General features: G+C 45.0%; 2 protein-coding genes across 6 annotated transcripts; one reads left to right on the forward strand and one right to left on the reverse strand.

Annotated features, from left to right (window-relative positions):
* Positions 1 to 10,653: 10,653 nt before the first annotated feature.
* On the reverse strand, positions 10,654 to 15,471 carry LOC125513392. 5 transcript variants are annotated; one of them, XM_048678501.1, is made up of 11 exons: positions 14,968 to 15,471; positions 14,816 to 14,860; positions 14,048 to 14,182; positions 13,141 to 13,191; positions 12,572 to 12,709; positions 12,379 to 12,489; positions 11,778 to 11,836; positions 11,632 to 11,687; positions 11,451 to 11,554; positions 11,097 to 11,355; positions 10,654 to 11,016 (listed from the first exon to the last, which is right to left on the reverse strand). In XM_048678501.1, exons 1-11 carry the CDS (start codon positions 15,454 to 15,456, stop codon positions 10,943 to 10,945), a joined length of 1,521 nt encoding a protein of 506 aa, XP_048534458.1. In that variant the 5' UTR covers positions 15,457 to 15,471; the 3' UTR covers positions 10,654 to 10,942. The 5 variants fall into 5 exon arrangements, with proteins under 5 accessions (XP_048534458.1, XP_048534460.1, XP_048534459.1 ...); XM_048678503.1 differs by having other exon boundaries at positions 10,654 to 10,996; positions 11,077 to 11,355; XM_048678502.1 differs by having other exon boundaries at positions 10,654 to 10,977; positions 11,058 to 11,355.
* A 4,607-nt stretch (positions 15,472 to 20,078) lies between these two features.
* LOC125514876 (NADH-ubiquinone oxidoreductase 20.9 kDa subunit-like) lies at positions 20,079 to 20,880 on the forward strand. Its single transcript, XM_048680245.1, has 2 exons — positions 20,079 to 20,391; positions 20,486 to 20,880. The coding sequence occupies exons 1-2, from the start codon at positions 20,238 to 20,240 to the stop codon at positions 20,638 to 20,640; spliced, it is 309 nt and encodes a 102-aa protein (XP_048536202.1). The 5' UTR covers positions 20,079 to 20,237; the 3' UTR covers positions 20,641 to 20,880.
* The last annotated feature ends 6,740 nt before the right edge of the window (positions 20,881 to 27,620 follow it).

The raw sequence follows: 27,620 nt of genomic DNA on the forward strand, positions 1-27,620 counted from the left end.
ATAGAAAGAATCACAAATAAACCAATCATAGAAACTAATTAAACGGTTGTATTCATCCCTGTAAATATGTCAACTGATCAATCCAGTGGCATCAGCAGTATGTATCTTTGCGAACACAAGAAAGAATGCACAAGTATCTCTGCTTCATTGCTGTATTCATTCATATGTAGGCAGCAGCCCCAACTCAACATTAACCTAGCAAAATCTGTTGAATTTTTGCATGTGAGATCTATTGGCTTGTATTGCCATCAGCAGCAGAACAACCCAACTTAACCCTGTTAGATCCACTGGATCGGTGTAGGCTTAGATCTTTCCGGTCACCTACCTTCCTTGGGTGCGGATGAGCTCGATCCAGACCCGGCCATGGTGAAGTAGAGGCGGTGGTAGCAGAGAGATCGAGATGGAGAGGTGGCAAGTGGTGCTTCCCGTGAGCACTGCGATTGCCCTAGATCGGAAGGGGATATCGGTGGGGAGTCTGGCGGCGCGGTGAACCTCGTACCGTGCGCCCCGGCCCCCCCACCTCTTTATATATCGCAGGTCACAGGGGGCCACCAACCATAGAACGGTTGGGTGCCCCCGATTAGGGCGCGAATAGATCAGGGCCCGATGGACCGTTGAGCCCACTCGGTGGAGAGATCAACCTAACATTCTCCCCCTTGATCTCAACTTTTACTTTTAACCTTATACTTTCTAGTTTATTTGTTTCATCACATATTGGTACATAGAGCATGTTTCATCGTCACAGCTTAATTGCCGTTAGAATCATACAGCTACAACATACGTTATGATCAGAGCAAATTCTGTTCCTTTTGGGCCTATCCAGGAATCATAACGTATAGCCGGCATGGGTTTAAGGGAAAGCCTTATGATTCCGAGTTATCGGCAACTGGCGGGAGCCATATGGTTGTCGCTTTATTGTATGCAATGCAATCGCGATGTAATGCTTTACTTTATCACTAAGCGGTAGCGATAGTCGTGGAAGCATAAGATTGGCGAGACGACAACGATGCTACGATGGAGATCAAGGTGTCGCGCCGGTGACGATGGTGATCATGACGGTGCTTCGGAGATGGAGATCACAAGCACAAGATGATGAAGGCCATATCATATCACTTATATTGATTGCATGTGATGTTTATCTTTTTATGCATCTTATCTTGCTTTGATTGACGGTAGCATTATAAGATGATCTCTCACTAAATTATCAAGAAGTGTTCTCCCTGAGTATGCACTGTTGCCAAAGTTCGTCGTGCCCAGACACCACGTGATGATCGGGTGTGATAAGCTCTACGTCCATCTACAACGGGTGCAAGCCAGTTTTGCACATGCAGAATACTCAGGTTAAACTTGACGAGCCTAGCATATGCAGATATGGCCTCGGAACACGGAGACCGAAAGGTCGAGCGTGAATCATATAGTAGATATGATCAACATAACGATGTTCACCATTGAAAACTACTCCATCTCACGTGATGATCGGTTATGGTTTAGTTGATTTGGATCACGTGATCACTTAGAGGATTAGAGGGATGTCTATCTAAGTGGGAGTTCTTAAGTAATTTGATTAACTGAACTTAAACTTATCATGAACTTAGTACCTGATAGTATCTTGCTTGTTTATGTTGATTGTAGATAGATGGCTCGTGCTATTGTTCCGTTGAATTTTAATGCGTTCCTTGAGAAAGCAAAGTTGAAAGATGTTGGTAGCAATTACACGGACTGGGTCCGTAACTTGAGGATTATCCTCATTGCTGCTCAGAAGAATTACGTCCTGGAAGCACCGCTGGGTGCCAGGCCTGCTGCTGGAGCAACACCAGATGTTATGAACGTCTGGCAGAGCAAAGCTGATGACTACTCGATAGTTCAGTGTGCCATGCTTTACGGCTTAGAATCGGGACTTCAACGACGTTTTGAACGTCATGGAGCATATGAGAGGTTCCAGGAGTTGAAGTTAATATTTTAAGCAAATGCCCGGATTGAGAGATATGAAGTCTCCAATAAGTTCTATAGCTGCAAGATGGAGGAGAACAGTTCTGTCAGTGAGCATATACTCAAAATGTCTGGGTATAATAATCACTTGATTCAGATGGGAGTTAATCTTCCAGATGATTGCGTCATTGACAGAATTCTCCAATCACTACCACCAAGCTACAAGAGCTTCGTGATGAACTATAATATGCAAGGGATGAACAAGACTATTCCCGAGCTCTTCGCAATGCTGAAAGCTGCGGAGGTAGAAATCAAGAAGGAGCATCAAGTGTTGATGGTCAACAAGACCACTAGTTTCAAGAAAAAGGGCAAAGGGAAGAAGAAGGGGAACTTCAAGAAGAACAGCAAGCAAGTTGCTGCTCAGGAGAAGAAACCCAAGTCTGGACCTAAGCCTGAAACTGAGTGCTTCTACTGCAAGCAGACTGGTCACTGGAAGCGGAACTGCCCCAAGTATTTGGCGGATAAGAAGGATGGCAAGGTGAACAAAGGTATATGTGATATACATGTTATTGATGTGTACCTTACTAGAGCTCGCAGTAGCATCTGGGTATTTGATATTGGTTCTGTTGCTAATATTTGCAACTCGAAACAGGGACTACGGATTAAGCGAACACTGGCAAAGGACGAGGTGACGATGCGCGTGGGAAACGGTTCCAAAGTCGATGTGATCGCGGTCGGCACGCTACCTCTACATCTACCTTCGGGATTAATATTAGACCTAAATAATTATTATTTGGTGCCAGCGTTAAGCATGAACATTATATCTGGATCTTGTTTAATGCGAGACGGTTATTCATTTAAATCAGAGAATAATGGTTGTTCTATTTATATGAGTAATATCTTTTATGGTCATGCACTTTTGAAGAGTGGTCTATTTTTAATGAATCTCGATAGTAGTAACACACATATTCATAATGTTGAAGCCAAAAGATGTAGAGTTGATAATGATAGTGCAACTTATTTGTGACACTGCCGTTTAGGTCATATCGGTATAAAGCGCATGAAGAAACTCCATACTGATGGACTTTTGGAACCACTTGATTATGAATCACTTGGTACTTGCGAACCGTGCCTCATGGGCAAGATGACTAAAACGCCGTTCTCCGATACTATGGAGAGAGCAACAGATTTGTTGGAAATCGTACATACCGATGTATGTGGTCCGATGAATATTGAAGCTCGTGGCGGATATCGTTATTTTCTCACTTTCACAGATGACTTAAGCAGATATGGGTATATCTACTTAATGAAACATAAGTCTGAAACATTTGAAAAGTTCAAAGAATTTCAGGGTGAAGTTGAAAATCATCGTAACAAGAAAATAAAGTTTCTACGATCTGATCGTGGAGGAGAATATTTGAGTTACGAGTTTGGTGTACATTTGAAAAATTGTGGAATAGTTTCACAACTCACGCCACCCGGAACACCACAGCGTAATGGTGTGTCCGAACGTCGCAATCGTACTTTACTAGATATGGTGCGATCTATGATGTCTCTTACTGATTTACCGCTATCGTTTTGGGGTTATGCTTTAGAGACGGCCGCATTCACGTTAAATAGGGCACCATCAAAATCCGTTGAGACGACGCCTTATGAACTGTGGTTTGGCAAGAAACCAAAGTTGTCATTTCTTAAAGTTTGGGGTTGCGATGCTTATGTGAAAAAGCTTCAACCTGATAAGCTCGAACCCAAATCGGAGAAATGTGTCTTCATAGGATACCCAAAGGAGACTGTTGGGTACACCTTCTATCACAGATCCGAAGGCAAGATATTCGTTGCTAAGAATGGATCCTTTCTAGAGAAGGAGTTTCTCTCGAAAGAAGTGAGTGGGAGGAAAGTAGAACTTGACGAGGTAACTGTACCTGCTCCCTTATTAGAAAGTAGTACATCACAGAAAACTGTTTCTGCGACACCTATACCAATAAGTGAGGAAGCTAATGATGATGATCATGAAACTTCAGGACAAGATACTACTGAACCTCGTAGATCAACCAGAGCGAGATCCGCACCAGAGTGGTACGGTAATCCTGTTCTGGAGATCATGCTACGAACTATGAAGAAGCGATGGTGAGCCCAGATTCCGCAAAGTGGCTTGAAGCCATGAAATCTGAGGTGGGATCCATGTATGAGAACAAAGTATGGACTTTGGTTGACTTGCCTGATGATCGGCAAGCAATTGAGAATAAATGAATCTTCAATAAGAAGACTGACGCTGACGGTAATATTACTGTCTACAAAGCTCGACTTGTCGCAAAAGGTTTTCGACAAGTTCAAGGGGTTAACTACGATGAGACCTTCTCACCCGTAGCGATGCTTAAGTCTGTCCGAATCATGTTAGCAATTGCCGCATTTTATGATTATGAAATTTGGCAGATGGATGTCGAAACTGCATTCCTGAATGGATTTCTGGAAGAAGAGTTGTATATGATGCAACCAGAAGGTTTTGTTGATCCAAAGGGAGCTAACAAAGTGTGCAAGCTCCAGGGATCCATTTATGGACTGGTGCAAGCCTCTCGGAGTTGGAATAAACGATTTGATAGTGTGATCAAAGCATTTGGTTTTATACAGACTTTCGGAGAAGCCTGTATTTACAAGAAAGTGAGTGGGAGCTCTGTAGCATTTCTGATATTATATGTGGATGACATATTACTGATTGGAAATGATATAGAATTTCTGGATAGCATAAAGGGATACTTGAATAAGAGTTTTTCAATGAAAGACCTCGGTGAAGCTGCTTACATATTAGGCATAAAGATCTATAGAGATAGATCAAGACGCTTAATTGGACTTTCACAAAGCACATACCTTGACAAGATTTTGAAGAAGTTCAAAATGGATCAAGCAAATAAAGGGTTCTTGCCTGTGTTACAAGGTGTGAAGTTGAGTCAGACTCAATGCCCGACCACTGCAGAAGATAGAGAGAAAATGAAAGATGTTCCCTATGCTTCAGCCATAGGCTCTATCATGTATGCAATGCTGTGTACCAGACCTGATGTGTGCCTTGCTATAAGTTTAGCAAGGAGGTACCAAAGTAATCCAGGAGTGGATCACTAGACAGCGGTCAAGAACATCCTGAAATACCTGAAAAGGACTAAGGATATGTTTCTCGTATATGGAGGTGACAAAGAGCTCACCGTAAGAGGTTACGTTGATGCAAGCTTTGACACTGATCCGGACGATTCTAAATCGCAAACCGGATACGTGTTTACTTTAAACGGTGGAGCTGTCAGTTGGTGCAGTTCTAAACAAAGCGTCGTAGCGGGATCTACATGTGAAGCGGAGTACATAGCTGCTTCGGAAGCAGCGAACGAAGGAGTCTGGATGAAGGAGTTCATATCCGATCTAGGTGTCATACCTAGTGCATCGGGTCCAATGAAAATCTTTTGTGACAATACTGGTGCAATTGCCTTGGCAAAGGAATCCAGATTTCACAAGAGGACCAAACACATCAAGAGACGCTTCAATTCCATCCGGGATCTAGTCCAGGTGGGAGACATAGAGATTTGCAAGATACATACGGATTTGAATGTTGCAGACCCGTTGACTAAGCCTCTTCCACGAGCAAAACATGATCAGCACCAAGGCTCCATGGGTGTTAGAATCATTACTGTGTAATCTAGATTATTGACTCTAGTGCAAGTGGGAGACTGAAGGAAATATGCCCTAGAGGCAATAATAAAGTTATTATTTATTTCCTTATATCATGATAAATGTTTATTATTCATGCTAGAATTGTATTAACCGGAAACATAATACATGTGTGAATACATAGACAAACAGAGTGTCACTAGTATGCCTCTACTTGACTAGCTCGTTAATCAAAGATGGTTATGTTTCCTAACCATGAACAAAGAGTTGTTATTTGATTAACGAGGTCACATCATTAGTTGAATGATCTGATTGACATGACCCATTCCATTAGCTTAGCACCCGATCGTTTAGTATGTTGCTATTGCTTTCTTCATGACTTATACATGTTCCTATGACTATGAGATTATACAACTCCCATTTGCTGGAGGAACACTTTGTGTGCTACCAAACGTCACAACGTAACTGGGTGATTATAAAGGAGCTCTACAGGTGTCTCCAATGGTAGATGTTGGGTTGGCGTATTTTGAGATTAGGATTTGTCACTCCGATTGTCGGAGAGGTATCTCTGGGCCCTCTCGGTAATGCACATCACATAAGCATTGCAAGCATTGCAACTAATGAGTTAGTTGCGGGATGATGTATTACGGAACGAGTAAAGAGACTTGCCAGTAACGAGATTGAACTAGGTATTGGATACCGACGATCGAATCTCGGGCAAGTAACATACCGATGACAAAGGGAACAACGTATGTTGTTATGCGGTCTGACCGATAAAGATCTTCGTAGAATATGTAGGAGCCAATATGGGCATCTAGGTCCCGCTATTGGTTATTGACCGTAGATGTGTCTCGGTCATGTCTACATTGTTCTCGAACCGCAGGGTCCGCACGCTTAACGTTACGATGACAGTTATTATGAGTTTATGCATTTTGATGTACCGAAGGTTGTTCGGAGTCCCGGATGTGATCACGTACATGACGAGGAGTCTCGAAATGGTCGAGACATAAAGATTGATATATTGGAAGCCTATGTTTGGGTATCGAAAGTGTTCCGGGTGAAATCAGGATTTTACCGGAGTACCAGGAGGTTACCGGAACCCCCCGGGAACCATATGGGCCTTAGTGGGCTTTAGTGGAAAGGTGAAAGGGGCAGCCCAAGGTGGCTGCGCGCCTCCCCCCTCCCCTAGTCCTATTAGGACTAGGAGAGGTGGCCGGCCCCCCTTCTCTCTCTCCCCACTTGAGGATTCCTATTCCAACTAGGGGGGGGAGTCCTACTCCCGGTAGGAGTAGGACTCCTCCTGGCGCGCCCCAAGGCTGGCCGCACCTCTCCCCCTTTGCTCCTTTATATACAGGGGCAGGGGGCACCTCTAGACACACAATTGATCCCCGTGATCGTTCCATAGCCGTGTGCGGTGCCCCCTGCCACCATATTCCACCTCGATCATATTGTAGCGGTGCTTAGGCGAAGCCCTGCGATGGTAGAAAATCAAGATCGTCACCACGCCGTCGTGCTGACGGAACTCTTCCCCGACGCTTTGCTGGATCGGAGCCCGGGGATCGTCATCGAGCTGTACGTGTGCTAAGAACTCGGAGGTACCGGAGTAACGGTGCTTGGATCGGTCGGATCGGGAAAACATACGACTACTTCCTCTACGTTGTGTGATCGCTTCCGCAGTCGGTCTGCGTTGGTACGTAGACAACACTCTCCCCTCTCGTTGCTATGCATCACCATGATCTTGCGTGTGCGTAGGAAATTTTTTGAAATTACTACGTTCCCCAACAGAAGTCTCTGAAAATAAAATTGAAATTTTCAGAAAAGAATTAAAATTTCATGAATTTATTTTCATGTTTTCCGCTGCGTAAATATTTAATAGTGTGCTTTTATAAAGAGATAAAGTTTAGAGAGAATTATTTTTTATAGAGCACATTAAAGTGATTATTCGAATTAATATGATTATGTTATTTTTATAACCAACATTGTTAATAACATGATCATGTTTTATTATTGAAATTTAAAGGTGCATTTATTTCTAGTATTTTGCCCAACGGTAATATAGATTTAATTGCATAGACAATTATATGTTTAATTTGACCAACGTTATATTAATGCATATGATTGTTATATTGATGTCACTTAAATTATGATTTCAGGAGGCTTTCACTTGATGAGTTGCCTAAAAGAAGTTCTGACACTCAGAGGTGACAACCACACTGAGTGGAGGAAGAAAGTTGAACTGGCATTTGTTTGTGCTGATCTGGACTGGGTTCTGGAAGAACCACAGCTGGTCAGACCTACAGAGCCAGTAAGAGAGACTACTGAGGATGATGCTGCATGGGCTAAAAGGAAAGGGGATTATGCTCCTTTGGAGATGTCCTACATCATAGCCAACCAAAAGTGGGTCAATGCAAATAAAAAATGCATGGCCTTTATAAAGAATACAATTGAGAGCACCATTGTGGGCTCCATTGCAGAGTGCGCTTCAGCTGCGGAGTTGCTGACAAAGATAAAGAGCCAGTTGACTGGCTCTTCAAAGATATATGCCACCCAGGTGTTAAAACAACTTGTGACGGAACAATACACGGGTGGTGGAATAAGAGAGCACATCTTGAGGATGAGCAATATGGCAGCAAAGTTAAAGCCTATGGATGAGGATTTGGAGATCAAACCAAAGCTCCTGGTCCACCTTGTCATGGCTTCACTGCCAAAGGAATTTGAAACTTTTATTGTAAATTATAATATGTCACCTGGAACATGAGACATAGAAAAGACAATTGCTATGTGTGTCCAAGAAGAGGACAGACTAAAAGCTTCGCATGGTGGAACACTCAACTATGTGAAGGACCATAAGAAAAAGAACTACAATCAAAACAACAAAAGTTCTCCTTCAAAGCCACAAGGAAAAGCTCCCTATCAGCATCAGCATCAGCAACCGTCTTTCCCAATGGACAAAGACACTTGTCTCCACTGTAAGCAGACCGGGCATTACAAGAAAGACTGCCCTGTTTGGCTGAAGTCCTTAATGGAAAAGCAAGGTAACAACATTGTTTCCTTAGTAAATGAATCCTTGTACACACAGTTTTCGAAATCTACTTGGTGGATTGACTCAGGGGCAACTGTTCATGTTGCAAATTGTTTACAGGGATTCCATTCGACCCGGACTACGCTAAGAAGAGAAGGAGGCATTGAAGTAGCCAATGGAATAAAAGCAGAAGTTGAAGCTGTTGGCGACATCTCCTTGGAGTTAGCTGATGGATTCAAGCTTCTACTTAGAGATGTTCTTTATGTTCCTTCATGTAATAGAAACTTAATTAGCGTTTCATGTTTGGACAAAGAAAATTATGAGTGTTATTTTGGACATGGCAAGTGTGCCATCTGGTATAATAATGCTTATGTTGGTAATGCTTTACTACATGATGAGCTTTATCTGTTATCACTTCGTGAAAAAGTGCATTTTGTATGCAATGTGAATGAACATGTTTCCGCGTCGAATAAAGAACAAAAGAAAAGAAAGAGAACATTCGACTCATCGAAATTATGGCACTGTCGCTTGGGCCATATTTCGAAGGGGCGAATAGAAAGATTAGTCAAAAGTGAAATTCTTTCACAGTTAGAATTCTCAGACTTAGAACAATGTGTAGATTGCATTAAAGGAAATTATATAAAACAAATCAAAAAAGGTGCAATCCATAGCTCAAGCACACTAGAAATCATCCACACCGACATTTGTGGACCATTTCCGGTGAAAAGTGTAGATGGATATGACTCGTTCATAACATTCACAGATGATTACTCTCGCTATGGTTATATTTATCCAATCAAAGAAAGATCTGAAGCGTTGGATAAATTTAAAATATTCAAAGCTTAAGTTGAAAATCGGCATGATAAAAGAATAAAGATAGTAAGGTCCGACCGTGGGGGAGAGTACTACGGTCGGCACACTCCATATGGCCAAGTCCCTGGACCTTTTGCAAAGTTCTTACAGGAGACTGGCATAGTTGCCCAGTATTCAATGCCGGGTGAACCTCAGCAAAATGGAGTAGCTGAAAGGCGCAACCGTACACTTATGGATATGGTGCGCAGCATGATGAGTTATTCCAACTTGCCATTGGGATTATGGATGGAGGCGCTTAAAACCGCCATTCACATTCTCAATAGAGTACCAAGCAAGTCGGTGCCCAAAACACCGTACGAGCTATGGACAGGAAGGGTACCCTCCCTACAACACTTCAGGGTGTGGGGGTGCCCTGCTGAGGCCAAAATGTTTAATCCAAACATTGCAAAGTTAGATCCCAAAACAGTAAGTTGCCACTTCATTGGCTATCCAGACAGATCAAAAGGTTTTCGTTTCTACTGCCCAGACAGATATACAAAGTTTGTAGAAACGAGACATGCAGTCTTCTTTGAGGACGAAATGATGAGGGGGAGCTTGGTAGCTCGGAAAATTGATCTTGAGGAGAAGAGGGTGCATGCACCTAATCCGATGATTCAGGAGCCATTTTTCTCACTACCAGTTGCAACTCCACCCATGACAACCTTGGGGGTAGACCCGGAACCTGTCCGTCAGGAGCCAACTGAACCCGTTGTTGAGCATGAAAGGGAGGTGCAACAGCAAATTTTAGAAGAAGTGCCAGAAGTTGAGGCACAGAACATGCCAGAAAATGAGGCCCTAAGAAGGTCTACAAGACCAAGAAAGTCAGCTATTTCTACTGACTTTAAAGTTTATAACACAGAAACGGTTCATATGAAAAAAGATCCCACCTCATATGAAGAAGCCATGAGAAGCCCTCATTCATCGATGTGGATGAAGGCAATGGAAGACGAGATGAAATCGATGAGTTCCAAAAATGTTTGGGACTTAGAGGAAATTCCTAAAGGAGCCAAAACAGTAGGCTGTAAATGGGTCTATAAAATTAAGTATGACTCTAAAGGTAACATAGAAAAGTATAAAGCACGACTCGTGGCAAAAGGATTTACAAACCCAGCCTTGTTTAAGTGACTAATATAAATGTGAAAACTACGATAATGGCATCATCCACATTGCTGTAAATAAAATGGCAAGCCACCAAAGAGACATGTCCAAACAAGTGCAATATTTGTGTCTTCCAGAACATACCCAAAAAATCAACCGATATCATGCCCATGTTCAAATTTCGAAAACACAATTAAGAAATTCGAATGTGATCACAGAATGCCAACAGAAGAAGAATGCACAAGTAACTATATGCTATGCCTACCCCAACTTCATCGGTGCATCTACTCTACCACTAAACTCAAAAATACTCTCATTCAACTGCAACAGCCCAACTCAACTTTAATCCAGCGGAATCTGTTGACTTGAACTCTAATCAGCAGGATGTTCTCTCTAGAAAGTCTGTTGACTTGAACTCTGATCACCAGGATGTTTTCTCTGGGAAGCCTGATGACTTGAACTCTGACCACTCTCTAGAAAGTCTGTTGACTTGAACTCTGATCACCAGGATGTTTTCTCTGGGAAGCCTGATGACTTGAACTCTGACCACCAGGATGTTCTCTCTGGGAAGCCCGGTGACTTGAAACCTCAGCAGAAGGAGCGCGTGGGTAGATGATGTCGTAGTGATCACCTGTGTACAGGAGGGTCACACTCGGACGGGGAACTCCAGGACCAGTGTAGATATCTGGAGCATATCCTCGTTGGAGTGATTCCACTCTGAGGGGGACCTCAAGCGCTCTGGCCAAAGCCACCATCATAACATGGTCCGCGTACACACGAGCTGGAATGACGTGCTGCAAGCACCACTGTTTGTGCAACAAGTCAGGTGAAATGAGTGTCGTGTATCCAACAATGGAAATTCAGCACGAGGTAATGTAAGGCAGGAGATGCTGATACTGACAACTTCCAGACTGTAATTTCCTCCGGGCCCTTGTATAATCGGTTCATACACCTCCCTGTGCGAGCATATCTGGATAGCTACTAGTAATCTGAGGAAAACAAAAACTAACCAATAAAATGTGTCAGAAACATGAATTACGATGAACAGAAGGAAATGTAACATCAAGGGTGTTTTTTCTCACTGTCTTGTGTCGTATCATACGTGCTGAAGAACTTCAGAAGTTTCTCTTTACGGCGACTAAAAATGGCACATAGCATGTCAGTGAGATGGCATGCATTCAGCTACATTACTTTGATGGAATTTCAGAAAACCAAGAGAATCAAAAACCTGCTAGTTGATTCCGTTCTCTTCCATTTCATTACGTTCTCAATCAGCTCCTTAAATGCCTGAAAGAATCAGCAACTCAATTATTCACAGTTGATAATCATTACATACCATAGGTTACAATAATACATGCACAATATTGATCAATTGCAAGATATAAAGGAACACAGCTAAGACAGCTCCCTGAGAAGCTTCAGTCATTAAGCATATACTATAGCATAGTAACAGAACGAGAATGGTGAGGTGACTATACAATAATAACCAGCAGGTGTCCATTGTTGCAGTGCTCAAACAAGCATAAAATTATGTTATTTCCCTGTTATATTGCCGTTGTTCCTTTGCAAGTAAATTTCTCTTAAGGTCATTGTTACAATCGGGTTGTTAGCTTCACAATAAGCTTCAAATTTGAGTTTGTGCCAACATTGTGTAAAACTGTGACGGTATGCCACTACTGTTAAGCAATTGTGCATCTCCTGCAAATGACAAACAAAGATAGTGAGATGCCAGATGCTGCTTGAAGTGTAATGTAACCTGAATAGAATCATCATCCCTTGCAAGCATGTTTATACAAGAAAGAACAAGTATGGAGAAGGCGAGAACTTACTCTTCTGCTCCGGGAAAACTCAGAGTTCCATTGAAGATTTGCACGTTGTGTAGACACTCTTCTAAGGAGACGGCGTTCCTCATGTGCGTCCTGCCTATCAATAACTTGCTCCTGTTGTACATTCGCAAAAACAGAGAAAGTTAAATAACTAAACCTACATCCTATGATAAGGAAAAGAGGGGAGGACGATTACAAGGTACGAAAATATGAAGCTCCTGTAGAAACACTCCCCATCTCCAATCACCGGTCTACATTCTGAATAAGCATCAAGATGGTTCGCCTCGTCAGAAGTAAGCTTATAGTGCCTTCTGACTTCAGATATGCGAAGTGTCTGCAACAAACACACAAATATAAGAATTCCAATTATGCTGAGTTAAACATGGAAACAACATATCTAAAAATGTGATGGAAATTTTGTTTTTATTCAAATTTTTGGGTTTCCATGTTCTTTGGAAATGTTTGAAACCACTAGTATATAATCCCATCACTGATACTGATTGGTTGTTATTCAGTAAGAAAACAAGAAGATATTTATTAGCATGTGATAAACTTAACAAGAGTAAAAGTATGATTCAGGTCCCATCAGACTATCACAACCAAGAGTTAACATACAATTTAGTATTTATAAAAGAGAACATAATCCTTCTGAATAGTTGATTGTACAGGAACCACTAATCACAGTATCTTGTGATATAGGGCTTTGATCCTGATTTTTCTTGCACCTCCATTTTGTGCATGACATTAGGCAAAACGGAGACGAACCTGGTGCTTCACATGTTCCGGCCATATTCCCCTTCCTTTTCTACGAAAATTCTATTTGACAGGAAATGAAGAAAACGAAGTTAAATATCATACATCCTGCCAGTCTTACAATTGTACAGAATCAACAAGAAGATCGAGTATTTCAAAAGAAGAAATAGGGGAATGAAAAACGAATGGAATTAACAAACAACCAGTCCTTTTTCCTTTTCCCGGTCAAAAGGAAAAAAACAATAATGTATAGCAAGACCACAAAACGTGTGCATCCAAAGCTTCTTTATTTTTGGCAACTATTTACATGAAATTACATTCTGAGACTTCTGAACCAGTTTCAGGTACCAATCAACCAAATGGCGAAACCTCTCGACCAAGTCCTAAAGTGCTCGCCGATTTTGCATGTAAATGGCAAATGATTTACAGGAATTATGCTCAGTTATGCAGTCTTGAACTAATGTCTAGATTAAAGATTCTGATAACAGCATCTGTTTACAAAGGAAGCTCATACATTCAACTTCAGGCTCTGTTACCAAAATATTGCAGTAATCGGGACATGACCTCATGATTTCCCCACATTTTACAGACAACAGTTCCAACAAGATAGCCATTTGCTTCAAAATACAATACCAGATTGTGGAAAGACCCACGAGCAACAAGGACGTGGGTACTGCTGCCAACATTTGCCCAAGGTTCCTCCTATATTCTAGGATGCCGCTTATCACTCTAACCAAGATTTCATGCGTTGATTACACTAACAGGTCCTAAATTTAACATGAACAAACAGAAACCAAGAAAACCAAAAAATCCCAGTTCTACTTTCTATGCACAAAAAATAGGTAAGTGCAAGAATGCTCATATGGTCATACCACCCACGAATCACAAGTGAGAAGAGTGGACAAGATTCAGGCCATACCTTGCTCTTAAGCTGACTCGGGACCGATTTCCCCTTTACTAGCAGTAGTTTGTCCAGCTTGGCACCTTTTTTCGAAAAAAGTTTGTCCTGCTTGGGTCTCACCTTTACCACAGCCTTTACTTGTGATAGTTTCTCCTGCTCAACAGAATTAGCATCAAAATCAAACATTTTGGATTAGCAAAGGTGAAAGAGCTAACAAGATTGAAATATTGAGTTATCCAAAACCTTTCTACTCTTGCCAATTATTCATATGAATTGAGTTTTGAGGCTTTGGAGGCTGTTTCGGCCTTTCAGGCTACAGAAAACCAAAGGCAAAAGGATCCAGATAATGTACGTCAAGTCAAATAACCCCGAGCAAACATTCAGCTTAACTTCCCCTATAACGCATTCATCTACACTGGAAACTGGTACATTTTGGCATCAAGATTTCTTGCCAAAATATGACAGCAACCACTGCCAAGACATGATCCCCACATTTTTCACTTGCAGCAAAAGTGCAAGCCTGGACACCTAAATCTTGAACAGTTGTGAATAACCATACCAAGATCCTTGCCTACCTCTAAATTTGATAACGCGCCGCAAGAAGAAGTCGAGTAATAATCAGGACATGCCTAATCGTCAAACTGTCCCCGACATTTGCCTAAATTTGATTCCGTTTCGACTACTAAATCACGCCCAACCCCAAGATTTTAAGACTTAGAGATCACAATTCCACATTCCGAACAGAAAGACTGGCCAACAAATCGCGAGCAAGCAATAAGACCATACCTGTTCCTTCCTACACATCGCCCCTTCCGCGCGCAGCGAGTTGAACTGCTCAAGAGGAAACCAAGAAACGCTCAGGAACGCACTGCAGAGACAGAGACTCCAAGAACTCCAAGAAACAACAACAGCAGCACGTCCCAGAGGCCAATCATCACCTGCTGTCCCCATCGCCTGTTCTCCTTTCCGCCGACCGCCTGGACGCCAGCTTGGGGTCGAGCGGATGCGCCGCCGCGTTGGGCACCTCCCTCGTCTCCGCCACCAAGGGGTCGTCCCACGTCACCCGCGCCTGGCGGCTTCCCGCCGCGGAGCTCGACTCCCCCACCTCCGAAGGCCCCGGCTCTCAATGCCGCGGCGTGGTCGAGGGAGGGGGCGGAGGAGCTGCCGCTCCCCGCGGAGCACGGAGGAAAAGGAATGACCTTGGGCGGCGGCGTCCCCGTGCCCTTCCGGTCGGCCCCCGCCACGGCGGAGCTCGACCCGTCGGCGCCGCCTCGGGCCTGCTCGAGGTGGAGGGGCGTCGCGCGGGGAGGTGGCGGCGCAGCAGCACCCGGGGCGCCATTGGAGGAGGCGCAAGGGCGCTCGTGGGCCGGTTCTTGGATGTGGTCGTCCTCGCCCGGTTGTGCTGCTCCTGAACCGGATGGTTCCATCGCGGTCGCGGCGGGAGAAACTTGGAGGGCTCTCGTGGCTATTCCGCTGACTTGCGAGGGCGTGGAGAAGAAACGTGTACAGGGTGCCGGATGGAAAATGGGAGAAGGTTTCACGGCTATTTATATCGAAACTTTGAGGGCGGTTTGGTCCCTTAGCAGTTCCTGTTTTGCACACAGGTCCCGTGGAAAATAAAATGCGTTAAAATAAGGAAAAATAAATATAGTTTCCGTGATCCAATAGTTTGTGGCAATGAATTTAGTGGCCAGTGGATCACACGTAAATTCTACATATAACTAAAACAGATGATCTTTATTAACATATATCTCTCAACATGAACCATGTGGTCACAATATGTAAAGCCAACTCCAATGCATGGACGCAACAAACACAAACTTACTCTGCTTTTTATCTGTTTGTATTGGCTACACACTAGTAGAAAAATGGCTAGGCACAACTTTAGTTGATGGCGCGTCATTTCCAATCAACGGCACCACTATAGTGATGATGTTAAACTATTTGGTACACCAACCCTTCCCACTTGCGTTGGAATTTTTCCGCACGCCATTTGTGTTATCTGGTTTTTTTTGGGGGGGCTTTACTTTATTATGACATGGCCTGTTAGGCCCACGCCAGTACTGGTCCATCTTCTATCACTACTCCTTTTTAGTAAAAAAAACCTAGCCATTTCGATCCTCTTCTATTTCTTTCACTCTCCCTCTCTCTCTCAGCCAACGCCACCGCCGTCACCTCCAGACCTTGTCGTCGGACCAAGACACACATCGCCACACCGTCGAAGAGGGGCACCTCAGCTGTAGGTCAGATCCCCTCCCCTCGCGCCTCTTCTTCCTCTCCCTCACACATCCTTCGTCCATGGACACCATGTTATCCGTGGATTCAGTTGGTTTGTGTACAATATTAGTAGCTATGCAACTGGATCTAGTAGTGTAGAATGTGATTATACTTAGTAGAATTCGATTAAATAGTGTATATTCGATTTTATACTAGAACTTTTTTATTGTTGAATATGCTTTAGTGTAGGATCAAATGATAGTCTTTTTGTGTTGATTTTATGCACTGCTCAAAGTATCGTCTAATATACCAATATCTCAACCGACTTATCGCTTATCGGGGTCAGACCGATAAGATGAGTGAATATCACTATCATTTATCAGTTTGGCCCATATATTGGTCTAACAACCGATATATCATTGATATTTGCCGATATTCACCGATAAATTTGTAGGACCTGACTGATTTAGCTCTTGATTGTTTTTTGGGTTGAGCTTTTATAGTCTGATACATGGTCGATGCCTTCTATTTGTGTAGCTGGCTACTTTCGGTACATCTCAGGTTGCTTAAGGAATACAGATGACGTGGCTCTAACAGAGGTAACAAACCTTCTTCTCTAACAGAATATGTATATTTTGTTTTTTTTTGCTATTCCCATTATTGTATTTTGTGTGTTTTGTCAGATTGCCCAATGTGACATGAGGTTCGACTTCAATGAGCTTACCAATGACAATGTAACCTTTGAGGCTCCTAGGGCCTCAATACTATGGAGCTCGAGAAAGGACCAAGAATGGGAAGAGATGGATCGGATCGTTTCCTCACCCATAGTCGTCTCACTGGGGTGATCTAGCTTCTCCTTAAAAGTAAGAAGACCTAGAATTTTTGTTATCTATCTCAACATGGATGAGGAGGAGGAGGATCCAGATGACGTTGCAGTCTTAAAATAATATATACTTAGTGTAAAATCCGATGATATGTGAATTAAAGTGTTCCTTTTTTTATAACTCCGCATGACATATTCATTTATCTTGGCAGGGTCGAACTTCGTAACTTACAAAGAAGTTTTTTCTTTTTAAGGGGTGTCACTTACAAAGAAGTTTTTTTTTTGTTTTGAGAAATACTTACAAAGAAGTAAGAGCATCTCCAACAGGCGCGCTAAACAGACGCCGCGCCGCAAAATCCCCCGTTTTAGCGCGCGCGCAACCCGGCGGATGGCTCCAGCGGGCGCGCAACCCGGCGGATGGCTCCAGCGGGCGCGCAATAACCGCGCGCGCGGTATAAGCAGTTGGGCGCGCGCTAGGAAGCGGTACGTCGCGCGGTGTATTTGCGGCGCCCGCTTCCGCGCGCGGCACACACCACGCTCGCGCTGCGCTCTTCTTCTCCCCCTCCAAAGCCCCCCGCGCGCCAGCGCCGGCGACCCGCACCCATGGACGCACGCGCCGGCACCCCGCTCACCCCGTCCTATAGCCGCGGCCCCCCGCCCCCGCCGCCGCCGCCACAAACCCTAGCCCGGGTGGCGTTGGCCTCGCCTCTGCCGGAGCTCCTCCGACGCGCGGCCTCGCGCGCGGCCTCTTCATGCCGTCGCGGATGACCTCGGCGGCGGGTGGCGTCGCGTCGGCGCCGGCCCGAGCCGCCGCCCCCTCCTCCTCAAAGCTCCCCAATGCGGCGCGGCCAAAGAAGGGCAAGACATCGGCGAAGAAAAACAAGCCGGCGGACGGCTCCGGCACCTCCAAGGCGAAGAGGAAGAAGCTTGCGGGGCGTGCGACGGGCGCGGCGGCTGCCAAAGCGCCGGCAAGCTCACTCGTTGAGCCGGCGGCCAGTGCGCACAACATGTTCGACGAAATGCCTCCAAGGTAAAAAAATTCTAACTTTTCATTTTTTTGTTATTTTTTGAATGCATTCGTCACATATAGATAGCTTATTTGCATTGTGCAAAAAAATTTGTAGTCTCAATGATGATGCATACATGTCAAAGATGGGTGTTGGCTCCAACAATTCGCATTGGTCTCAAACAAATGACATGCATTTTCAAGACCATGAGTTCGAGGTGGACGAGGAGGGTGAGGGCATTGTCGACGCACCGAAAGGAAGAGCGGGCAATTACACCAACATCGATGACATCTTACTATGCAATACTTGGTTGCAAGTGTCGAGGGATCCATCCGTTGGAGGTGATCAAAGTAGAGATGCTTATTGGAACCGGATGAAGGAACACTTTGATGCTCGCAACGTGAGTGGAATTGACCGCTCCAACCGATCACTTAGGTCCCGGTGGTCGACAATCAACTCGGATTGTCAAAGGTGGGCGGCTTGTCAAAAGGCGGTTGACAAGTTGAACCCAAGTGACACAAATGAGGACGATACAGTAAGTGCCATTTCATCTTACATGTTGGTGCTAAACTTGCTTTGTTTTGCTTGTTGTTGGTGCTAACTTGCTTTGTTTTCATGTAGTACAACATTGCGCAAAACTTGTTCAAAGAAGAGGAGAGGAAAACCAAGAAGGGAAAGATCAAGAAAGGAAGGGTCTTTACTTTGCCTCATTGCTATGATGTGTTGAAGGATGATGAGAAATGGAAGAAGCGCGAAGATTTGGATGATTTGCATTTGAGCGACAAACGGAAGCGAACAATTAAGTTGGATGATGATGATGAGGAGGATGATGCATCAAGTGATGACGGCAAGAGAAGCCCCATACTCAACTCGGTTTCATACTCGAAGCCAAAGCGGCCGGATGGGTGCAAGAAAGACAAAACCGAAAAGAAGAAGAGGAAAGAAAGATGATGAGCTCAAAAATGCTATGGGAGCTATTGTGAAGGCAAGAAAAGAAGCCAACGAGGTGAGGAAAATGGCAAGGACCCAAGATGCCGCGGCCGAGGAGAGAAGGTTGGCGGCCGAGGAGAGGAGTGTGGCGGCCGAGGAGAGGAAGGTAGCTTTGGAGGAGAGGAAGGTGAGCAATGAGGAGCGAACTAGATTGTTGGAATGGAAGAAGCACTTGTTCTTCTTGGACACAACTAACCTCAATGCGGCGCAAAAGGAGTATGTCAATCTTGCCCAACAAGAAGTCTTGATCCAAAAAAGAGTCATGGTTCGTGCAATGGGTGGCGGTGCCCTCGGCACAATGGGTGGCAGTGGCATCGACGCCATGGGTGGCGGTGGCATCGGCACCATGGGTGGCGGTGGCCTCGGCGCCATGGGTGGCATGGGTGGCTTGGGTGGCGGTGGCTTCGGCGCCATGGGTGGCATGGGTGGCTTTGGAGCACCCCCGACGTTATGGCCACGATGGGAGGCATGAGTTTTGCTTCTCTCATGGGAGGCATGGGTGCACCTCCGGCCGCCATGGGCGGAATGTCTTTTGATGAGCCTCCTCGCACACATTTTTATAAAGATGCCGTTGAAGATCTTGCCAACACCGTCGGAGCTTCACGTGATGCGGTGCGCGATGAGGAGAGGGAGGAAGATTCATCTTCGAAGGCGGAAGAATCGTCTTCCGAAGATGAGGACGAGGACAAAGACGAGGACGAGGACGAGGAATGATGTGTCTTTTCTTTGTGTATTGAACTTGATTTAACTTGTGGGCATGATTTTAAACTTGTGCACATGAACTTCATCAACTTGTTTGTGTGAAATTTTTATTGTGTTGAAAATATGCATCATTTTGTGTTGAAATATGCCATATGCAATGCACTGGCAAGTCGCGCGCGCCGTATTTTAGCGCGCTGTTGGAGCGATGCGCGTGCTGCATTTTAGCGCGGCCGCTGGAGCCAGCGTTGCGCGGCGCGAGCCTGTTGGAGATGCTCTGAGAAGTGTAAACAACCGGACCCGTCTTTCAGAACTTGGGCTGTAACAAGCCCGGCCCACAGCGCGCCCACTACTCTCTCTCTCCCACCCACTGTGAGAACCACACCGGACACACCTCCTCCCAGCGACCAAATCCGCCGCCGCGCCGCCGCCGCCGCCGCCGGAAGGAAGGAAGAGAGCCCCGCGGCGCGCGATGAACACCGACATCACCGCGTCGGTGAAGCCGGAGTACCCGGTGGTGGACCGGAACCCTCCCTTCACCAAAGTCGTCGGCAACTTCTCCATGCTCGACTACCTCCGTCTCTCCACCATCTCCGCCGTATCCGTCACCGTCGGCTACCTCTCCGGTCCGCCCTCCTAGCTCCCAGCCTTCTCCCCTCACGAGTCACGAATATCCTCTCCACCGAGGCTCAGATCGGCGTCCTCGGGCGGTGCTCGCAGGGATCAAGCCGGGGATCCGCGGGCCGTCGATGGTGACGGGGGGCCTCATCGGCGTCTTGGGCGGGTTCATGTACGCCTACCAGAACTCCGCCGGACGCCTCATGGGGTTCTTCCCCAACGAGTCCGAGGTCGCGCGCTACAAGTACAAGCTGTAGTAGCAGGAGGCGCCATTTCTCCTCGCTTCGCTACCGCAAAAGTGTTACAGTACATCTTTTTTTCTTTCTATATCTAATCTCGTGTGAGCTGCACTTGGTGTGGGCAATGCGTGATCTTGGTTGAATAATTGTTGTACCTTGCTGCAAACTAGTCAGGAATTCATGCTATGATTTTACTCGTCTTGTTATGACTGGATCATAATTTGGTCGCCATTTCGGTAAACTCCTTGAATTGAGGAACTGTTGTGTTAAAATAGATTTTAGTATCAGTTAACACTCCATCCATGGAAGTTTTCATGCGATCTGGGAGTTTGTGATATTCAGTATATTATACATTGATGATTCTCACATTGTCTCCGATCGATCCGGTCAGCTGAATTTTTGCGCGTTTGGGCTACCTTCGATTTGTTCCGGCTGGTCTGGTTTTCTTCGCCCCGCTGCAGAGTGCACAGTGAGGCGGTACAGCAGAGGCGGTATCGAGGGTGAGGCGATTACATCTGCACTGCTTCCCACTCTTTCCTGGGTTTCTTGCTACTTCCCCTATTCGCCAGCGCTGACGGCAAGGTGGGTGTGGAGCGAGTGATGGCTCTCAACGCCTCCCCTATTCGCAGATGCCAACGAGCCCAGTTCCCTCCGGCGACCAGCAGGTAGCACCTTGCGAATTATTTTGCCCTCTCTCAAAAAAGGTGTGCAAGGGTTTGATATTCAACCTTAATGATCCTTTGTTTAGATTAATATGATTAAAGCCTGTCGATGTAAATTACGTGCGAACTGTTAACTTTGGCACCCACATTTCTTCTAGAGAGTTGACATCTGAGTTACAGAGTTAGAAGACCCCATTTCGGACTGGTACACCTTATTATGGCTGAATCTCACCAATTCTGGCCACATTGGGGAGCATAATTTCAATGAAGCGTGCTTTTCACCATGTGTGTTATGAAAATAAATTGGTGTTGGCCATTTGTTTGGAGGGTCCGTAGAAGTTCTGCTTCTGACTAATTAGAATTTGGCAGAAGTTGGTACAAGCAGATCCTTGAAACTATGTCCAAAATTGGTTTCGAATCCTGCTCAGAAGCGACCACATGCATAATTGCTATTCTTTGTGCAGTGCGTATCAATAAGAGTGCGGTGTAGCTATCTTATAATTTATCCTTTTTTTTTACTTTTGTTGATTTTGTTTGTGGAGTAGCTAGTAATATTATTATTTTTACATTTCCTTTAGTTTTGAAATACATAGGTTCATTATTTTTCTTTTTATTGATGCAAAAATTCATATGTAATTGCTACCCCAGGTTTGCTGCTAGATGACCTTCTTGCTGCTGAAACAACAAGCAGCTGCAGCTGCTGCTAACATGCAAGCTGGAGGAGCACCTGGCATATTTGCTTACAGTGATGAACAAACAGGGCAAATACCCTGACTACAGAAACAACTGCTGATGCACATGTGGTTCTTGGAAGTTGGAACCCCAGTTTTTTCTCCTGTTAATGGGTATGTGCATACTGATATCAGCCCTGAGAATGCTGTGGTCCAGGGACAGAGGTTTGCATCATTTCTATCCTAGACTTATGCTACCATCTTTCTTTGCACGGTCTTCTGTTCATAATAAATGTGATCTACAGTGTACTGAGATGTGTGTTTCGAACTTAACTTTTGTGTGTGTGCAGAAGATCGAGCAAATCTGTTGATTACTTGGTTGAAGCATCTGCTGCAGAGGTTGGGGCGATCACTGCTGCTTTAGCTGCTATAAAGGCGAGACAAGTTAAAGGTGAGATGGAGCATTTTACCAGATTGCTTTGCCTGTAATAACCAATATAGATTGATGTAGTTTCACGGCACATACAGAATTCTGTCGTCAGGTTGAGTTTTACTCATGAAAGTTGAACTTTTCTCATCCTGTTAGATTTCTTCTTTGCAAGTTCTAAGAATTTAGTTAATTGGATATCTTTAGGCATGCATGCCAGATCTTTCCAGAAGGTAACACTTGATGCAGTTCTGTTCCTACTATTCTTACCTGTCTAGATTGCCGTCGAGTAAACAGTATCCCTAAACACATGAATAAACACCGTTGATCTCATGCATGAAATCCTGAACATTTGTTATTTTGTAATGCAGAAACAAATAGAGCAAATTATTGAAGTCTGGAAGGATATGTTGACATTGTTGTTGCAACAACCAAGAAAATGGTTTGCATCTTGAAATATCTGGAATTTGGAAATGGATGGGCATACACCTTGAGGAGGTTCTGGAGAATGAGGGGTACGCCTGGTGACCCGCGGTAAGTGAATTTCGTTTCCCATGCTCCATGTTCTATTGGTTTGGGCGGCTCTCTCCGTTTGCTTTGCAGACATCAACATTTCAGTCCCTAGATGGGACAAGAATGTAGTGAGCTCTGTTCTGCTACCATTGCTATGTTACCTCCGGTCAAGAGTAGACTAATTCCCCGTTTGGAACTCCTCTATGTTCTCCAAATCCTCGATTCCAGCTTCTCGTAGTCACTGCCAGCTTCTCTCGCGGAAATGAAGATGGGCTGCATGTGGTGGGCTTAAGGCCCATTTCTCCGAAACGGCAGCAGCCCACAGTGTGATTTGGCTGGGAGAACGTGGGGCGAGGCATCGTTCGACTTGTCTTTCTAATTGAGCGAATCCTTATTCACTTGGCGGTGGCAGTCCTGGTTGCTGCCTTCATGTTTGAGTGCTCCATATATGCAAGTCGAGCAATTATCAGTTGGCTGAAATTATGGTCACCACTGTACATGCTCTGTAAAATTGTTTGCTCCAATTTTTGAAACCTTTAGAGCATCTCTAGCGGACCCTTTATTGCGCGAACCTTTAAAGTGAGTATAAGGGCCAAGTAGCAGCGGAGCTATGGGCCGATTGTTGGGCGGGCCAGACACAGAAACTACACTTAACACTTGAGTTTTAGGCCCATTTTTTCTGTCTTCCTTCCCTATTTTCTCCTGGGCTGGGTGGGCCAAGGCCCAGTTTGGCCCTCACGTAGCTCCGCCCCTGGGGCCAAGGGAAACATGTTTTGAGGGTTGGTGCTGGCTATGGCCGAATAGACCCTGCAAGGCCGAACGGTAAAACAGAATATTCTATGAATTTTGTTTTATCGTTTGGCCTTACGGGGTCTGTTCGACAAGTCCTCGAACCGAAAAAACAAATTAAACAATTTCACCGCAATTTCGATAAATGGCTACAAATTCGAACAATCAAACATAGTTTGCGCGGAAATTAAACATAGTTTTCATCCCTGACCCAAAAGAACCTCATGCAAAAGCCACCACCACCTTCATGACTATCATCATTATCATCACTCTCCACCACCGCCACCAAAGCCACCACCACCTCCATGACCATCATCATCATCATCATCATCATCATCATCATCACTCTCCACCACTGGCACCAAAGCCACCACCACCTCCATGATCATCATCATCATCATCATCATCATCATCATCATCATCATCATCCACCACTGGCACCAAAGCCACCACCACCTCCATGACATTCTCTCCAAGATCTCCCTCCTTGCAATGTCATGTCATTCTTTGGTGTTGTCATCCATGTCATCGCGGTTCATCGTCATGATCTTGTTCTCCTCTTGAAGAAGCTTGGCCAAGGCCTTGTTCACCTCGACAAGGGTTCTTCTCTCCTCAATGGCGGCCTTGCGCAACCCCTCTTCCTTGAGTAATTGTCACTTTTCTTGCTTCTCTTGTGCCTTCTTGTCGGCCAACTCCTTTGCCTCCAATGTCTTGGCCACCATCAACTCATTTGATTGCACCATGGCATCTATCTTGTCCCGCAAGCTTGATGCTTCCACTTCCCTCTTGATCTTGTCCTTGGCCTTCTTGTTTCCAGCGGGCTTGTTCTTGTTTCTTGGGCCATCATCTTCTTCTTCATCATCATCCATCTTGGTGAGTGAACCTCTCTTCGCTGGGGATTCTTTGTCAATCAATTTCCACTTCTCGCTATTCTGAAGCAATTTCCAACGTGTAAATGACTTGCCATTGGAAGCTTCCATGTCCTTGTACCTTTCTTGTGCAATTTTGTCCTACAAAATGAAAACAATGTCAAAGTATGTCACATGCAACCACTCCAACGGCTACAAATCATTTGCACTACTTGGGATGTGAAAGCAACCTCACATAACCGGCTTCAGCGGTACTACTTGGAGGTCATTGCGAACTTGCTCCAAGCAACCACTGCAACGGCTACAAATCGGTTTGATCACATCCCAAAGACCTTGGAGTGACCTACAGGTGCATGGCGTCCTCGAGGGATACTTTGCCATCATTCGGAAGAACTGGTCCTCTATCCTTTGCCAATATTGCTTGCTGGTTTGGTCAGTGCCGGTGCAACATCAAGAGACACAGATTCCCAAGCCTTGATCTTCCAATTGTGTGTAGTTCTTCGATCTCATGCACACTTTTGATTGCGCTTGGTCGAACACCCCCTCTCCAATCTCCTCCACCTCATCTTCTTTCTCACCGTGAGCGTCCACACCACCATCCATCTCATTGTAGCCGTAATCACCGGTCGGGGCTTGATCAATGTCGGCGGCGTTGTCGTCCAACATGTGCACAAACTCAGCAGTCCCATCATGCAAACTGGCGCTACAATTTCACTCCACAAGTCACGAACAATCGCAATGGCGAAAAGTGAAAACAACTAGAAGAAAATCAAAGTTCCATACCTTGCGCCCATTCCGTCGAACACCTCGGGGGCGGCGGCGGCGTCGTCGTCGGCGGGCGTCCTCGAGGAAGCGCTTGCGGTGGCGATCGAAGGATGTGGTGGTGTGGTGCTCACAGTACCTTTTTTGGCCACCTTCTTGCGTTTCACCCCCGCCACCGTGCACATCTTCACCCGCGGGATGAGGTCGGCCTAGACCTGATTCGCAGCGGCAGCGGCGGCGGGCATGCATGCCTTCCCGACGGTGGCTGCAGGAGTGCCGCTCTGGACGACGAAGTTGCCCTGGCGCTTGCGGGGATGAGCGGTGGAGGCTTGAACAGCGACGCCGCGACACGGCCGGAGATTAGATCTACTTGAGGGGTTGGCGCTTACATGACTTCCACGATGACGGACGACAGCTGGGAGTTATGGGATGGCGCTACAGAGCTGGGGAAGGTGGTCCGGAGTGGGCGGAGGAAGATCAATGGCGGCTGACTGAAGGGAGAAACATATTATGCACCAAACTCAGCAAAGCTTTTCGCCACACCTTCACTGCACCATTTTATGTTAATAAAGCAACCCAACTCAGCAAAGCTTTTCGCCGCACCTTCAAGAAAGAAGAAGGCTATATTTAGCGTGTTCAACATAGCAGCACTCATCCATTGCCATTACTCCCAAATGGCCACGGTATGAGGAACTGTGCCATTCAGTAATGAAGAGAAACATATTACTGATCGGTCACCACTCCCTAGACGACAAGATCTTAAGAAGCTGCCTGATATGACAGTTCTGACAGTGAAGGTTGTTGTCTCCTTTTCTGTTTACCAACCTCTGCTTAGCTACAGAGATGCAGATAGAAAATAATGACTAGTGGGGGTGAAAATACTTCCAAGCAACTTACAACCTTCTGGATGTATTTCCACTGGAACAATTCATGTCAGGACAGAGTACAAACTTGGGCATACTACAAATCACAAGGTGAAACTCTGCGTAGACAAACAAACAGATCAACGGAACTCACATCCTGGTACAAACAGGGGCGTATCTTCGTCTGGATTCGGTCACCTTCATGATCACCATCATCTTTTGAGAAACAAAATTTCAATCTAATACAACAGCAACATGGGGCATATAACATCAGCAGAGATGTAAAGAAGTCGAAAACTCAACTGGAAGCAACACTAATCATTAATTCAAGCGAGTCACCGGTAATATCCAGCAAGTTCCTAAACAGTCATACTTCATAACTGACCGGTACAGAGAGCCAATTTCTGAGTGGAGGACATCACAGACCCCTTGCATAGCAGCATACACAATGGAAGAATCTACACCACACAACCCATTTCTGCATCTCAGTCCCCAGAACGTAATCCTAAATACCTGCAGCCCTGCGGGGCAATCAATCTCATCAGTCAAACCAATTTGTACAATTTATTCATGGAAAAGCAGCCAAAGTTATGTATCAGGATGACACAAACAGTAAACATTAACTTCGCTGCTATTGAGGAAATTGTGCGAAAAAATTCAGAAACTGAATCGTCTCAGCATTATTGGACAGAACCAACATTACAAACAGAGAGCAGCTATAGGAGAACTGTTAATAAAAAATTATGTGTTACATCTTCAACTCTTGTTGCTGGCATATTCTCAAGTTTTTGGCCACATCTGGTATTCTGGTCTCAGTAAAGGCTAAAAGATAAGTGTTTCAAATAACCCATTATAGGGAAATACTGGACATCCTAGCTTATCGAACCTTGTTATAATGGCATATGAGGGGCTCGTGGAGTAGCAAAGCTGAACCATCTCGTTTCTAGCTTATAGAAATACTTTTCAGAAATAGATATGAGCTAGCCAGTCGCTAACAGAACAAATTTAGTTACACTTAGGCAGTAAACCTCAAGTGAGTGGTCCTGCATGATCCTACTAATACTCTCCTCCTTCAGACAAAATAGATGCCATCTTTATTTACTCTCCATAACATCAAAATACATACTTCGACTATTTCTATAGCATCTCTAATATTCACTCCATCCGGAAATACTTGTCGAAGAAATGGATAGAAATGGACGTATCTAGAACTAAAATACGTTTAGATACATCCATTTCTCCAACAAGTATTTCTGGTCGGAGTATTTAACATGCTACTTAAAATGCAATTCATGACCAAAGCAATATTTATGTGTCACGCCTGCAGATCAATCACAGCAGAGTGAAGAAATGCAGTTCAGAGTTCTAAACCTGCAACAACGACGACCTGGTCAGCGGGTCCGGGCCAGGCCCACTGTCAGGGAAATGCGTGTGTGTGCCAG

This window comes from Triticum urartu, chromosome 6, assembly GCF_003073215.2.
Source record: "Triticum urartu cultivar G1812 chromosome 6, Tu2.1, whole genome shotgun sequence".
NCBI classification, from domain to species: domain Eukaryota; kingdom Viridiplantae; phylum Streptophyta; class Magnoliopsida; order Poales; family Poaceae; genus Triticum; species Triticum urartu.